Genomic DNA, 16,302 nt, shown 5'->3' with positions numbered 1-16,302 from the left:
AGTAAGTCTATGTTTGTTTTTTAAAACTATGCACAATTGTCCAGTTTTTCATTTAATCGAAACCATACAAAATACAAATGCCCATGTTAATGTAGCTACTTTCAGACAATACATTCAAAAACACTGAAAAACAAAGCCTCTCCAGTTACAAACATGAACAAATGATGTTACAGAGCCCTGACTTCTATTGTTAATCCATTCCTTTCCCTAGCACACCCCAGCTGGGCACTGTGGGTGGCTGAGCTGCCTACATTGTGCAAGATTTGTCGGCTGGACCCTGGGAAGGAGGAGAAGGCCCTATGCTAGGATTTGTTTTTGGAAGAACAACAGGTTTTGGCCTAAGAGCGGGAGGTTTCATCTGCACTCCCATTCTAGGGGCCACCATGGGCTTGAAAGTACTCATGGTGTCACTGGAAGAACTAGTGCTACGGCGGATCTGAGGCTCGGAGCTCCTTAAAACAACGCTGTGCAGAGGGCTGAGCGACTCTGTCGAGGTGGCAGGGGTGGGGGTGTTTTTCATTTGCTCCAAGGTGTCCAACACGACATCAGGGGCGTGTTTGGCTGAGCTCTGCCGCTCCAGCTCACGGAGCTCGTTCAGCGCTGTGTTCATCGTCTCCTCGATGTCCTGGGTCAGAGCACAGAGAGAGCAGCATGTCATTCGTGTTGAAATTGAATGCCAGAGGAGCAAGGGGAGGGGGAAGGAAATACATTAATTAAATCACCATCCATCCTCTAACAGTTATGACAGTGCTAAAATCAATTTCCACCAGATTTATTTGAAAGACATTACGACTGACAGCACTGGGCAGCTTTGGGTGGACATTACAAACATTTAAACTTGTTCACATGAGAGAATCAAAAAAAGTGTTACACCAAAATCTGCAAGCCAGTTATGAAGTGATTGTCAGGACAAGTGATGTTTGCTTAGCAGTGTTTTAGTAGTGAAGATTTCTATCATCTCTTGGGTACTGACAACTGTCAAGATTTTAGTCCATATGCTCTCTCTTAGCTAACTGCTCTGCTCATCTAAAGACTCAGGTGTTCAGGGTCTGTATTCCCTCACTAGTTTTCTAAGGAATTAAAGTTTGTGTGCCTATCAGTTCTTCTCTCCTCTTGTTTCACTTAGTTAAACAGAAAAAACCTGTAAGATACTGGTAAGTATGCATACCTAAGAAAAACTGTTTTCTTCAGGATTTCAGGCCTGAAGGTTAAAATAGTGCATCAAGATACAAGTTTACTGCTTTGCAGTGGTACTGAGGTACAACTAAGCTTGAAGTATCTTGTGCTCCCTGCCTGCTCACACTGACTTTCACATAGCTTAATCAAACTTAGGGTTCTCTCACTGCCAAATGATCACCAGTCTAGGCACAAAAAAAGAGATAACTTAAGCCAAACAGTGCTGTCTCAGGAAAGCAAATGAATAGCTTAGAATAAAATAAAACAGTAAAAACACTTCTACTTTCTAACCCTAATACATGAGTTCTGACCTTAGCATGCCAGTCTCTCCTATTCCTCACTGGAAGCAGAGTTTGAAAGTGAGCATTATCAGTACATTAAATTTTAAAACATGAGCGCTAGTGTTATTGTAAAATGCATTTGCAATCATAGAGCACCCTCAGGGTGCTCCTAGTAATCATGTTATCCTACCTAGGCAAAATGTGAGTTCTGAAGACAGAAGTATCCATTTACTCAAGAGCTGTTAACAGCTCAGTACAACAGACCAATTTGATGATCAGGGTGCTTCCTACTCCATTCTCTTCACCTTTTCACTGTCAGGAATGAGACTGGTGACTGTTCACACAGGCATAAGATGGCCCACAGTTTATGGAGCTGCAACATCTTGCACATCAGGTTCTAGTATACGCATCAAATCAACACATAGTATGAATTATATGAAAACTATAAAATCCACAAGACACTGGAGTGTAACTCTCTACTTTGAATGGCAATGGTCACTACTAGCCAGTCAGAGCACTTTTCTGCTTACCACAATACTGACTAGGCCATCCTTCAACACACAGCAATCTATGTAGCTGTACTAATACTGTCCTAGTGTTTTGTATGGCAGAGGCAATTTCATTACAGTGTAATGGGAAATAAATTATTTTTACTGCTTCTGCAATGTTTACTCCCCTTTGTGCTTCTTCTATTCAGGATCGCTTAATGCATCTTCCTTCACACACACAATCTGGAAAGCCAAGTAAGATATTCCCCCGCACACACCTTCCCAGCAACGCATGCGCTCTGTGCTGTGCTATTCAATGGGATTTGCTGCTCAAAAAATCAGACAATGCCATAAATAAAAAAGACACAAACCTGAGCTATTGACTCTGGGTCCAGTGGTTTATGGTCATTGAAACCTGTGTACTGCCCAGAAGATGTGGACCTTCTAATGGGAGGGCTATCAATCTTCTTCAGCGAGTCATGTCTGCTGATGTTGGTGAGGCTGCCGTGGCCGGGCCTGCGCCGCCGTTCAGGGCTGTCGGCGTTGAGGTTGCGATTCTGAAGGAGGGCTCTGGGACTGCAGTGAGTTGCCAGGTTGGGAGAGCCCAGCTCCATGGCTGAGTTGGAGAGAGGGTGAGGTGGGTGTACTGGGCAGTGGCCATCACTGCTCCTGCCTGGGCGTCTTAGGGGAGGTGGAGGCTCCGATCTCTTTCTTTGCCTGCACCAGTGGAGAAGTGGTGGTAGAACAAGTTGTAGTGACCCAGCATAAGCACGTGGAGAAGCAATTACTGTGTTAGCTGAGCTGTGAGCAGGACTACTGAAAACATGTTATGCTGAAGCTTACCTTCCTAGATATACATCTGAGTGACGGTCAGTAGGAGAGTTCATATCCTTTGATGATGACTTGTCCTCAGTTATGGGTCCGCTGCTGGCCTCACTGTCGGCTTTTTGGCTCAGTGTATCTGAGAAAGTATCGTCCCTGAACAGAACACAGGTGGTGAGACGAGAAGTCAGTGAGTGAAGTGTGACAGAGCACCTTGGCACGCTCAGATTTTAATCCCCATAGGAAAAGCAGGCATGCTATAAATGCACTGCAGTTCTTGCACATCTCCCAAAACTGTTCATAATCCTTCTGTTTACTGAGCTCTTTGCACTTTGAGTGTATGTAACCTTTCTGTAAAGAACTTTGTCATTCTTGGCAAAGCACATGCCTAATACTGCAAAAAAGAGTTTAGGGCTGCATTTCCCCAGCTCTTGCTATTCTGAAGTTAAAAGTCAGCAACTGCTACAAAGAGATATTCAAATTAAAACAGGTGCAGCAGTATCTGTCTCTTAATGTACTGGGAACATATCCATGGAAGTAGCTTAGCCTGGCCTTAGTTTTTGATGGAGCTTTCAATTCAGGGCAGTAAAGACAGTATCTTGCAGAGAAGGCAAATGTTTAATCTATCTGACCCTTCAAACCACTGACCCATTTGGAAAATACTGCTAAGTGCTTTACACCCTCTCAAGAACCCAGTCACACCAGAAACTGCTTACATATCCTGCACCACTATGTACTGGTGAGGGACAAGGCCATCAATTCCGTTGTGCCTGCCTTCCCACCAGTCTTCAGATGCTCGGTGGTAGAGCAGAAGGGAAGCTCCTTTCTTGAAAGAGAGTTCTCGTGCAGATCTTCCAACATAGTCAAACTTGGCAATAGCTTCTATGGGCTCACACTCTGGGTGGGAAGAACAACAAATATCAGATTCCATATCACTCGTTTTGGTTTCATAAACCCCAATTTTGCATTTTCTCAGTGCTCATTCTGACAGATCAGCTGAAGGAAGGCAGACTTCAGGCAGTGGTTACAATGTGCCCCTTACAAAGAAACATAATCAATCTGTGTTCCAGGTGTGAAACATCTGGGCTGCTTCAGGAGCTGCTGAAAACAACAGCATGCCCAAATGTTACAACTGCCTTTGGGAGAGAGGCCTCTGCCTCCTGCTGGAAGGGCTCCTGCATGGCTGGAGAGTGGGATGGAGGCCAGGCAATAAAGACTTCTGAAAACAAAAAGAACAAACTCAGATGAATAATCAAAGGCCTAGGAACCAGTGTGATAAGAGAAAAGTAAATAGGAGTGCTTTTACCACCTGCAGTGGCAAAGGAAGGAAGACAAGATTAGCCTGAGTAGGGATATGAGTAGTGCATGAATAGGGATACCCTGCCTAACTGGGCCATGGAATTTCTGTCTTTTATGTGACAAGCATGCAGACATCCTAAAACCTAGTGTTTTACACAGCACCAAAGCCTCGTGCTTTATAATCCACTTCCTTAATGCCCTTTTGGAGTGAGACAAGATGGCTCCAGACCACAGCGACAGCTCCTGACTGGCCTCGTCAAGTTGCTTAAAGCAGCTCTGCCTGCTTCAAAATCCCGAGCTGCCCTGGTTTCTGCAGGGGAGGCTGTTTTTTTCTGAAAGCAAACACTGGCTACAGCAGTCCTGGTTAATCCTCTGTCAGAATGCTGGTAAATCAAGCCTTAGGCTGGAAATGGGCTCCATCCTGTAACCTGTGCCAGGATGGAGACCTACTGATACCACCAAAGGGGCCCTGCAGGTATGTCCAGAGCTGTGCTCAGGCATCCTGCAAAAAGTTGTGATTTTAACAAGTTCTTATTTTGTCTGCATAAAACCAAAAGCACCTGAGCTCTAACAGATTAAATTTTGTTATCAAACTCTCAAAAGATAAAGAAAAAGCTGCAAAATACAGGTCTAAAAATGACATACTCTGATGATTCCAGTAACTCAAGAGTCCCTGCAATGACTAATTTCTTTATGTAATTAGAGCAATATTTAGATGGAAATTAACATCTAGGCTAACAACTAGCATAGTAACTTTCTGGCTGGTGCAAATTAAAATTGCTGAGGTTATAATTCCCCAAAGAACCAGGGTGGTAATGAAAGCCACTGTCCCTTTATGACAACATTTTGCACAGGAATGTCTTTTTAAAGTTACATAGAATTAAAAAAACATAATGACAGCACCTTTATTGAGGTAATAGTTTGCAGCTCATTTTTTTAATAAATTGCCCAGCCTGCAGAAGACTGTCTTGTGGTTTTCTGCTTCTGCAGTCATGTTAAGTGTTCCTGTCAGTGACAAACTGCAGTGTGTTTAGAAGTTACTAGCTCAGAAACTTTACAGAGATGGAATAAAGAGATACGGGAAATTCACTGTTACAAACACAAAAGTAATTATGGTGGCAGAAATTATTTCAATTATATAAATACAAATAAGAACCTAGCAATAACAGTATTCATTCCTGAAAATGCATCCGTACTACATGGCTGTAGAGGACCATATTTTCTCTTTTGTTCTTTGTCTTTTTCATCTCCTTTTCTCTTCTGCTTTGTCTTACAGCCCCTGCTCTGGACCATCCACACTGGCAGCAATAATGCGAGATCCAATCACTGGTGTTAGTTTTTGTTTCCTTCTCTTGCCTTGCCTGGGCAAAGCACAGCTATCATATTCTACCCCATACTCTGCTTTGAAGTTTGCTGTGGGAGGTAAGAACTTGTGAGCCAACACGTTTGAATATCAAATGTACTGTGACTTGGGAGTCAGCAGAACTTGTTGTTTGTGTGTTGTGGGAGTTGAGAACCCACTGAACTGTGGTGTACAAAATTAAGGGCTTGCTCACCTCTACTCCTGTGGAAGTCTGCTGTAAGAAATTTAAAGGTGTGTTAGCCAATACCTTTTGAGTCTAAATATTGGGCTGGTGGCCAAAGTTGTGGTGACCGTACAATAAAACGTAAGAGTTTCCTGATATGTGTCCAATGTCTTTGTTCAGCCTGATGTGAACCTCTTGCTCACTGGCATTCCCTGGTGGGTAGGGCTGAAGGGTTTTCTGGTTTTATGTTTTTAAACAAAGAAAATACAAAGTTGACATAGAAAGAAACGTTCTGGAAAACTAGGAAACCTCTAATGGTCGTGTGATATGACATACTACCCTGTTGTCATTCCTACAGTCTCTCTCTAAACAGAAAATGCAGATGCCACAAAACAACTGTAAGGCACAGAAAATGAAAAGAGGTAAAACCAAACATGCCTGTTTTTCTTGCATCGTCTTTAAGAGGGTAACATGAAATGGTAGTATGAAATGGCAATAATAATGTAACACTGACAAAAGAACATAGTTCTTCTTCTCCTATCATATGCATTGCTCATGGAATTTGTTATAAGAAGGATATACTGGAATCAGGTAGGATTGAAAAGGAGCAGCCATTTCTATGAACACTGTTCTCAGATTACAGCTGATTTATGGGTTATGGTAGAGTTGGTCAAAAATACAGAGATAAAAACTCCCAGGCTTTGGAGGGCCAGTCACTCACCAACAGGCAATACTTTAATATGTAAAAAAAAGAAAAAATTAAGTCAACCAAACAAAAAAGTTTTACAGTAAATCATAAAATCCCAAATTTCCTGCACATATTTTCCTTAGACATTCTCTGTAGTAAACTGGTAATGCTCATGAGTACTGGATTGATAGACAAACCCCTACACTGATTAGCTATGGAACTTCCTGTTCTCTGCTAACTTCAACAGACTGTACAGTATCCTGCAGCTGAGTATATAGGCCTTTTTATTTACAAATTAGTGGACTAAACTAGAAATGGTTCTATCTTTCTCAGTGGAATTATGCTCACCTAAGTGTGGTGTGCAATGAGAATCCTGTTTATTGTGTCCTTCTACCACCTGCAAGACTCACATACTTTCTCAGAGGTCTGAATGATGCTGTGCCACTGGAAGCAGCTGTATGAATTGTTGATGTACCCATAATGGATGTGACTTTTTAAACACGTACATCAGATTGCCTGGGTAACAAATTCCACCTCCTCAGGGAGGAGTGCCCAGTAGATCTCATACAGATTTCTTGAAGAGGACAAAAAAATAAGTTCAGACAGGCTTTCCTACTGTGAAAGGGGTGTTTTTGTTTCTTTATACACAGAGATAACTCCTACAGCAAACAGTACTGAGACTGCACTTAAATAGTCATTCACCTTGTTACAGGTCAAGCTTTAACAGTGAAAACCAAAGTACTATGACAGTTACTCCTAGACATAAATGCATTTTGGAAAGTTAAGTCATTTAATATCAAGGTTACTGAATGACAGATGAGTATTTCCAAAGAGCTAAGGCAATGAAAGCTAAATTTGGGATCTGTAACTCAAATTCTGTATGGTACTGAATGTCTAACAGTAAAACTGACAGCTTGGAGGGAAGTGTAATTGCACTGCTCTGTCCATACCTGCAGGCATTCAGCTAAAATACCAAGAAGTACTTGATGGCATACAGGATCTCACCAGCTATCATCTCTAGTGAATGAGGCAATGCTATGGAAGTGAAAAATTAGGACAAATTGAAGAACTGAGATATCTCTGAAGAGTATGGTATTAATTTTACGTATGTTTTCCTAGAACTCCATCTATCTAACTTCCTCAGGAAGTGTTTTCTTCCTTTGCAAACAAATCTAGTCACTCTTTACTATATGACTCCAACAAGAATAAAAAAATCTCCATCAATTTGAAGGTAAAGGAAATATGCTAACAGCTGTTTCAGTAAAACGTGAACAATGTCCTTTGCATCTTTACTGTAGAGACATTTTCAGGTAAAGGTTTGTCTGCAGCAAAATTACAGACAGGTTTTTTTTTGTGTCTCAGCCTGAGTACAAATGTGCTGAACTTCACAAACTGAATTTCATTTCCAGATCTAGGAGAAAGGAAAAACTTCTATGTTTCCCTTATCAGGATACTTTCTGTATATCTAAAAAGCCTGAAAACACCACAGTAAAATGCAGCTCCTTTTCTTTCCTGCTTCCCTTTCCAGTGATCAACTGCAACACATGAACACCTGTAAACTTAGCGAAAAAAACCCACAACAATTTATATGCTTAAAATAAAGCAGTTATTAAGTGTTTATATGCTCATTTATATGTGCTAGCCTTCCTCCCCGCCATCTACTGCATTTTACCTCTGCAGACATAATTAAATTCCAATTCTTAAAGTCTTGTTGTTTTCTAATTGTAATGAACATTTCTAGCACTACTGACACAGCCCCTAGAGATGATTTTTTTCTAATAAGCACAGGAGGAGACACTTGCAGTTTAACTTTATAGCAACAGTAAGTAAAATAAATCCTTTTGATTTTGATCATAGCCTCTGGATTATGTTTCAATGACCCTGTAATTCCTGTGGGTCTTATGTATGTATACAGTATTTTAGCATAAAACTAATCAGATTTCAACATTAAATAAAGCCCTTTAGCATTTACAGAATCTGCTTCTTCCATGTCCTAACAGAAGGAACCATATAAGTACCATGTGTCTGATCAATACAGCAGCAATTTCCCTTTCTTTCTCTCCACATCCAGCTGGCAGTGATGCATCCATCTTATAATCAATGAACTAATCACATTACACTCCCAAAATGCTCCAGACCCTTTGGTAGAAGGGGTTTTGTTATCCACCATGTGTCAATCAGTGACTCTCATAAAGTTCAATAAACAAACTGAAAAATTCTTACCTATTCTCATATCTGGTGTAAATAATATTTTTAAAAGGAATTGTCCAGACCACTAAAACATGAATGTATGTGCAAAGAGAGAGTGCATTTAATTTGAAGTCTGCAACCTACATTAGAAAAATGTGCTATTACAACAGAAGGCCATTTTCATGGAAAAAAATGGATTAGAGCTTGCAGGTTGGGAAGCAAAAACCAACAGTTTCTGTGTGTGATCCAGGCTTGTTGATCTTCAGCTTTGACGCAGTATTTATCTAGCTTACAAATATTTTTGTGCTAACAATTATTTCTCTGTAAACACAAATGTCCGCTTCCTTTTGGCACTGAATTAATTAAAAAGGTGTGATGAGGCAACTAGAATTAAACTACTGGGTGGTCTGGTGAAGAAAAACCCATGTCTCGAGCAGTTAAATCTTTTAACAGAACTTTGTCCTGCTGACAGGTATTCTCTTCAGGGTTTGTCTTCTCCAGTGATGCAGTCACAACACACGTAACACTATGACAGGAATGTAAAACTGGTGTAACAATGCAGTGGTGGGGTAGAGCCCATGATGATTGAGGCGCAAATGATGCATCATGCAATGCCAGAGTCCAGCTTCTCTGTATCCTGCTGCTGTTCTCATCTTTCCTAGGCATGGCTTTGAATGGCTGCTGAAAAGCTGCACTTCTTCTCCACATCCTTTGCCACTCGTGCCTTTGTCTCTTAGTTTGGTCATGGGACCCTGAAGTTGGCCCCAATATATTGAACTGGTGTGTCATCTACACTTCACTTGTTCTCTAAATGAGAGACAGGCAGACTTCCTCAGCTTCCACTCTTGCTTCATACCTCCAATGGAAGGAGCTCTTCTAAAGTATAGCTATACTGCCTTGGAAAAATAAGGTGCAATTATGAGTTTGTTCACACTGTTTAGAAGAGATGTGTTGTAGAAAGATGGCGGGTTTAGTTGTACAGAGCTGGTCAAGAGGAACCCATGCACAGCCTGTCCCATAGAGCTGTTGGTCCACCCTGCTGCACAGGCATAGCTATACACACAGGCAGAAGACCAAGATTTCTCTCCTTCTCTGTTTTTCCCCCTTCTGTAATGCCTGCCCACCCAAATGTCCCTCCTCTCCAAACAGCAGCACCGACAGTCTCTGCCTGCCCCTCCTCACCTTGGCAAAGGGGAAGAGACAGACAATCTGTCACTGACAGCTTGTGTACGTGACAAAGCAGACGGGTACAGCTAGAGTAGAACTATTGTTTACTTTGCTCTGTGTGCAATGGGACCAGTGTAGCCAGGCTTCCTATACATACACCTTCCGGTTTCCCTTCCCTGCAGCAATTGTCCCAGCTCTTAAACAGTATCCTTTATGACATTATTAAAAGAAAAAAAAACAAATCCTTTTCTGTTGTAGCTCTTTTCCTCCCCTTTCCTCTGCTCTGTCTTTTCCTCTTCCTTCCGCCACACATCCTCTGAAAGGGACAATGGGAAGCTTTTGTTTCTATGGCTGCTAAGTGCATGTGCACTGGTTGCTCTGTCTGGGTTGCCTGCTGGCCAGACAGGCAGCAAGCTAACACTGCTGCTCTTCTCTACATGGAGTGACATTCTGAATCCTCCACCTCTAATGGGCTACTAATTCTCACAACAACAGTAGTTATATAACAATTTTGAGATTCTTTTTCTATCTGTTAAATTTGTTTGAAATTTGGCATAAGTTACTGTGAGTGACATCTGAAGGATGGTCAAATTGTCACAATCATAAATGTGTATTTATGACCTGGATAAAACAAATTAATACAATAGAGTTGCATCATTTTTTTCCAGAAGTATATGTGATTGATATTTACAGAAGATTATTACTGTTCAGAAGTTCACTGTGGGGGGTGCACACATGTTTTTCAGTTTTTATAAATACTTTAGAGAGACCAGCTTTTAAATTCATATAAAAATAGAGCATGAATGGCAAATATCCTTTAGATGCAATATTTAAGGACACACTTTTGAAAAGTTTCGTTTTCGTAGACAAAAGCGTAACTAAAAATGTAATGTTATGTCATAAAATAATATGCGCTGACTGAAATAGTTTCTCTCTTGCCCTTCCTGTAACTGAGCAAATCAGGAGAGAACAAGGAAACAGCTGGTCAAACACAGAAGAATCAAGAGTGCAAAAACACACAATCAGAGATTAAAGATTTGCCACAGAACACCAGGACTGAAATTTCCTTCTTTCAAATAAGACACAATTAGGAAAGGCAGAAGGTCTCCTGCCTAGAACACCTGTAGAACTTACCCCATCAAAGGCACAGTAAGGTAATAGACTCACCGTCTTCACTGGTGTGGGGCTCTGTACTGGCATCCTGATCCACCTCCTCTAAGGTACCATGTTCACTGTATGGGCTGTCACTGCAGGCAAGCAGAAGGTTGAGCAGAGAGACGAACCACATACATCAAAAATACACCACCTCCATGAGATTATTTAAAATTATTCTTAAAATGCTACAAAGTTATGTGCAACATAATTATCCTAGTGTGTTATGAACACATAATTAATAAAGAAACCTATATACATTTCCTTGAAACAAAATTCAGACATTAAGAAGACCTCAGAACATTTGATTCCTTTATAAATTAAAAGTCTGTGCATTTGCTGTCAAGGAAGTGTCCTGGATTTGGCTGGGATAGAGTTAATTTTCTTCCAAGTAGCTGGTACAGTGCTGTGTTTTGTGTTTAGGATGAGAATAATGTTGGTAACACACTGATGTTTCAGTTGCTCCTAAGCAGTGTTTACACTGAACACCCCACCACACCTGCAAGTAGACTAGGGGGCACAAGAAGCTGGAAGGAGACACAGCCAGGACATCTGACCCCAAACAAGGAAATGGATGTTCCAGACTATGTGGTGTCACGCTCACTATAAAAACTTGGGACCAAACTGGTCAGGGGCTGCTGCTTGGCCACTAGCTGGGCACCCGTGAGTGATGATGAGCAACTGCACTGTGTATCACTTGTTCTGCATATTCTAATTATTGGTATTTGCCCTTTCTCTTCTGTCTTATTAAACTGTCTTCATTTCAACACACTAATTTTACTTCTTTTCCCCAATTCTCTCCCCCATCCCACAGTGGGGACAGTGAGTGAGTGGCTGTGTGGTATTTAGTTACCTGCACAGTTAAAGCACAACAAAGAAAAGGAGCAGGCATGGTAAAGCTGAAATTTTATAAGGTGGTTCACAGCCAAAGAAACAATTTCCTACCTGCCTGTGTGCTCTGTACACCTGGAATTCTATCTCTGGCTGAACACAAAGCAGCTTCCGCCACAAAATATTCTAGGAAACATCATCATAATTGCCTTTGCTTCACTTTCTTATACTTAACACATTACTGTGTGGACCTAAATGCTCTTCTCATTTATCTTCATACTTCTAACCAGCCTAATGGTTTTGTTTAGGACACAGAAGGATAATATTCTGACTTACCAATAGTCATCTCCAGCCATGCATTTTTCATATACTGGTCCATCAAGTTCTTTCACATCTGGAAAAATAGCCTCATGATGGATGATGATAGTTTTGATTATCTCATTCACATGTGCCTGACAAGACACCTGGTCTTGTATGTCTGGAACAGGCATCAGGGTTGGCCCAAAACAAATAGCCAAGTTGTATGGATCCATCATGTTTTCATCACTGTACTGTGAAAGGCTGTTATAACAGAAAAATCAAGAAAAACTGACTTTTCCATTGTGACTTACCTTATTCTGAAAATCATAGAAAACTTTTTTAATTACAACTTAAGGAATTTCCTGTTGTCATCAACAATCACACATAAAGTAATGGAACAAAACCCCAAGATTTCTTCAATCGGTTATATAGATGATAGTGAGTTTATACCACATATAGATTTATGTATATATAAGTGCTCCCACGCTACCATGTTGAGCGTACGCTGACTTAATGGGCTAACATCAGCTGCTGCTGCTTCTAACTCACCAGTGCTCCAAGTGAACTGGATGCAAAGTGGGTATACATTTCTCATTAGACCTTGGTGCATCTCTTTGAACAGCTGGCTGCACAACTTAGTCACACTGAATTGACTTCTGAAGGCAACTAAGCTCCTAGATGTTGCAAGGGCTCTTGTAACTTTTGGTTTCTGTTTTTACCATACAGCCTAAAATTCCTAAGCACTTTGCCTTCTGCCCACAAACTCCCACAATAGCTTCATTATGGAAATGTCCAAACAAAATTGTTCTTATTAATCAACTCTTGCAAGCTCTCCTTTCTTCCAGAAAATGCAATGTTACTAGTTTTCAATTCTAATGAGAAGATGCTATCTATCCCCTTGTTTAAAAGCATTGGCATTTTTACTGGAAAAGCTGGCTTTTGAATCATTCCATGTGGGGCCAGTCCAGCAGAACCTGAAGTGCAGGGATGCCCTATACTGTGTTGTCCTGCACTCTGACGCAGCACAGGAATTCTGATGTCTGGTTGTGTTCAAATAGAAAACCATGTTCCCTCTAGAAAGGCAAGAGAGAGTTTTCCACATATAAACAATACATATGCATGAGGCAAACCTTCTAAATGACTACCCGCATAACTAGCTTTTAAAATTAATCATGTTCACCCCTTTCTTATGCCATGATTAACTATCCTGTCCTGTGTGTTAATTGGAGACATATTCTGATTTCTGATTCTGATTTTCTGATTCTGATCAGGTGGTTTCAGACTTTATACATACAAAACTCTAAAAAAAGACTGTAATTATCATTGTGAAATGTGAAGCTCTGCTGGTGGCTGCTAATATGCAGTGCTCCTCAGGGCTCAGTAGCAAGGCTGGTACTATTTAGCATCTCCATAAACAACCTAGACAAGGGGATGGAGTGAACACTCAGCCAACTTACAGATGACACCATGCTGGGAAGGGGGTAGTAAATGTGCCAAAGGTCAGACACAGGGCTACCATTTAGAAGGACCTTGACAAGATGGAGGAATGGAAAAATGGGAACTCAATCAAGTTTAACAAGGATGAACACAAAGTCCTGCTCATGGGATAGAAGTCATTCCACAGCATTTGTGGCTGTATTAGGAAGAGAAAAACCACCAAGTTAAGGGAATTAATTATTCCTTTTCCAACTGATGCTTGTGAAGTTGTACATGAGGTTCTGTGGCTAGTTTTGAGATATGATAAACTGGTACAAGCCCAGAAAAGGACAACTATGGAGAAATAGTGGGAGGTGAAGCATATGAATTATAATCTAAAGCAGAGACAACTGGGTTTGTTCAGCCTTTAGATGAGAAGGTTACTGGAGAATTTAGCTGCAGTCTCCTACTACATATAAGATTATTAACAAGAGGAAGACAGACACAGGTGCAAAGAGATGAGAGGAAATAGACACAGCAAGGGAATATTGCAATGAAAGCAGGAAAAAAATTCTTTACTGTAAGTGTGGCCAAGTGCTGGGACTGACTGCCTGGAGAGGCTGTGGAGTTGCTGCCATTTGAGGTTCTTGACTGGCCAAAGCCCTGAGCAACTTGATCGAACTTTGGAGCTTTGACTGGGAGGCTACACCAGGTTAGGTCAGCCATGAGACCTGATGATTTCATGTGGCCAAGCAGGCATAACTGCATATGCAAAAAGCAGAACGGGATTTGCAGGAAGTCAAATAATGGGCATATTTTTCCTATGGATGCACCAGGAGCAATGTGGAGGCAGTAAGGTATTTAATCTGCTTTCCAAACTGCATTCCCGTGGAGAGCACAGATGTAGCTAACATGACCACATAACAAGTACAACCCCATTCAGCTCTGGCTGATCTGTATGTCTCTGCAGAGGAGAAGCTGTGATGTCAGCTTTTAAGATATTTACATGGTGTCATTTTTGGGCAATAGATTCAGTTTCAAATGAATGGTTATTTTTATGAAACTTTATATCTCTGCCCCTCTCTTACATACTGCTTGAAAGTGGTTCAGAAATTGCTAGAATAAGGGAAACAGGAACAGCTGTGACTACAGGCATGAACAAATAATCTGGCTACAAAAGACCCTGTTTCTATAGGAACAGACAGGCTGGATGAAATGGGGAAGGTCACAAAGACAGAATGAATCAGCAAAGGGCAAATTTAGGAAAAAAGAGGAAAAAGGTTATATGAAAACAGATATAACAGGAAATGGACAAATTGACAGTAGAAGGAGAAAAGTTAGAATCAGGGCAAAAAGCACATAAGCAAAATTTTCAGTGAAACCATTGGGGTCAGCAAAACCAGAGAGGGCCATGAAGGACTGGAGGGAGAAATACAGTTCAACTGCCCAACCTGTCTCTAATTTACTCTTACAAAAATAAGTTTTTTTCTGGGATGATGAAGACATGAACACCACTTTCCCTCTCATACAACCTTCCTTCCAGCCTGTGTTTTGCAATGTGAGAACCAAGCTACTCTACATCAAAGCATACACTTTGATGTGTCTTCTCTGTACTCATACTCCTATTATCAGAAAACAGAAGCAGCAAGACAAAGTCTCACTCTGGCAGTTCCTAGCTTCAAGCAGATAGCTTGTAAGCCTATGTTACTTAAATATACTGGGGTTTTTTCCCATCAGGAGAAATCAGCTTGAGATAAGGAAAAGAATTGCATTTTTAAATTGCATAAACTAGTTTTAATGTAGCTATAGTTTGTATTTATTATTTTTCTTATTGGCTTATTTTGTTGCCAGCTTTAATGCTGTAGACTGCACTCCCCATTTCAGGCAACACTTTTTAATCTGTCTTGTTCAAGTTTGGACAAATGGAATTTTAATTTGAATAGAATCCAGTGTTTTCATTCTATTTTCACTGCCAATTAGAAGTTCATCTTTTGTGTTAAATGGAGCTTAAATGTGAGTTCTATATGAGTATGAGCAAACCCAAAGAACTTCAGTAGCAGCAAAGGAAGGCAGAAAAAGATGTGGTACCTGGGGTAAGTACTTACTGATTGAGGAAGGCAAAGAGGTATCTCATCACTATAAGGACCGACCTGGGCAAAGTAAGGAGGAGTTTGCGGATGTGAAGAGCCCTCTCATAGAGATTGTCTATTCCTGCAAACAGAAGAAATTATTTTATGTTCCCTTGTATATGATTGTCTAAAAGAGCATTCAGTCCATTTACTCAGTTTACTTTGAATCTTTATCATCGCATGCCTCTAGTCAGTATTGTCTAATTTTGGCCTGTTAGAAAAACGAGATCTAGAAGTTCTTCTCCCCGTCATTAAAACCACACAGCTTAAAAATAACAGTTTATAAAGAAGATACAAATCTGCCTAAGTCAAAGGCTGGCCACTTGCTGAGCTTGACAGCTCACAAAACCACAAAACCAGTATATAAATAACCTGAAGGAACCAAGGAAAGATGTTAGCCATTCCTTTCAAATGAAGATGCATTTTCTTTATTTGAATGTTCACATCAGATATATAATCCTATCACTAAGCTCCTCTAGCAAGTTTTCCTAATCAAATGTCCAGCTATAACTCTCTTAGTGGCAAAATAGGAGAAAGGCCTTATTTTTTTGGTATGGAGCCAAGAAACCCAAAGATCGTGTTTTTCTCAAATGATTTTATAGCAGTCCATGGAAATTCTTCTCATGCGGAAAAATCATCTGATAAAAGCATCAGTTCCTAATGTCTAGTAACAAGGATGCACTATCTTCTGTGTTGGTCAGAAATACTATGTGGCTGCAAGTGGGGCAATGATGGGACAAAAGCTTGAACTGTTTTTCAGAATAAGCAGTATCTCAGTGTTTTAAGTCAGTGCTTTTCCTGAGTCCACAGTAAATGACACTGTTGGAAACAACCTCA

General features: G+C 40.7%; 1 protein-coding gene across 2 annotated transcripts in view; it reads right to left on the bottom strand.

Moving 5' to 3' along the window:
• Positions 1 to 247: 247 nt before the first annotated feature.
• Positions 248 to 16,302, bottom strand: part of SRGAP1 (SLIT-ROBO Rho GTPase activating protein 1) — a 137,827-nt gene continuing 121,772 nt past the window's right edge. For both annotated transcript variants that reach the window (XM_062491168.1, XM_062491169.1), the window contains exons 16-22: positions 15,442 to 15,547; positions 11,957 to 12,181; positions 10,805 to 10,884; positions 3,484 to 3,664; positions 2,789 to 2,923; positions 2,317 to 2,662; positions 248 to 625 (exon numbers count right to left, since the gene is read on the bottom strand). In XM_062491168.1, coding sequence (XP_062347152.1) covers positions 248 to 625; positions 2,317 to 2,662; positions 2,789 to 2,923; positions 3,484 to 3,664; positions 10,805 to 10,884; positions 11,957 to 12,181; positions 15,442 to 15,547 — 1,451 coding nt within the window. The remainder of the gene's footprint in view (positions 626 to 2,316; positions 2,663 to 2,788; positions 2,924 to 3,483; positions 3,665 to 10,804; positions 10,885 to 11,956; positions 12,182 to 15,441; positions 15,548 to 16,302) is intronic.

The sequence above is a fragment of the Cinclus cinclus genome, chromosome 4, assembly GCF_963662255.1.
Source record: "Cinclus cinclus chromosome 4, bCinCin1.1, whole genome shotgun sequence".
NCBI lineage: Eukaryota > Metazoa > Chordata > Aves > Passeriformes > Cinclidae > Cinclus > Cinclus cinclus.
This window is presented reverse-complemented; position numbering and strand designations above follow the sequence as displayed.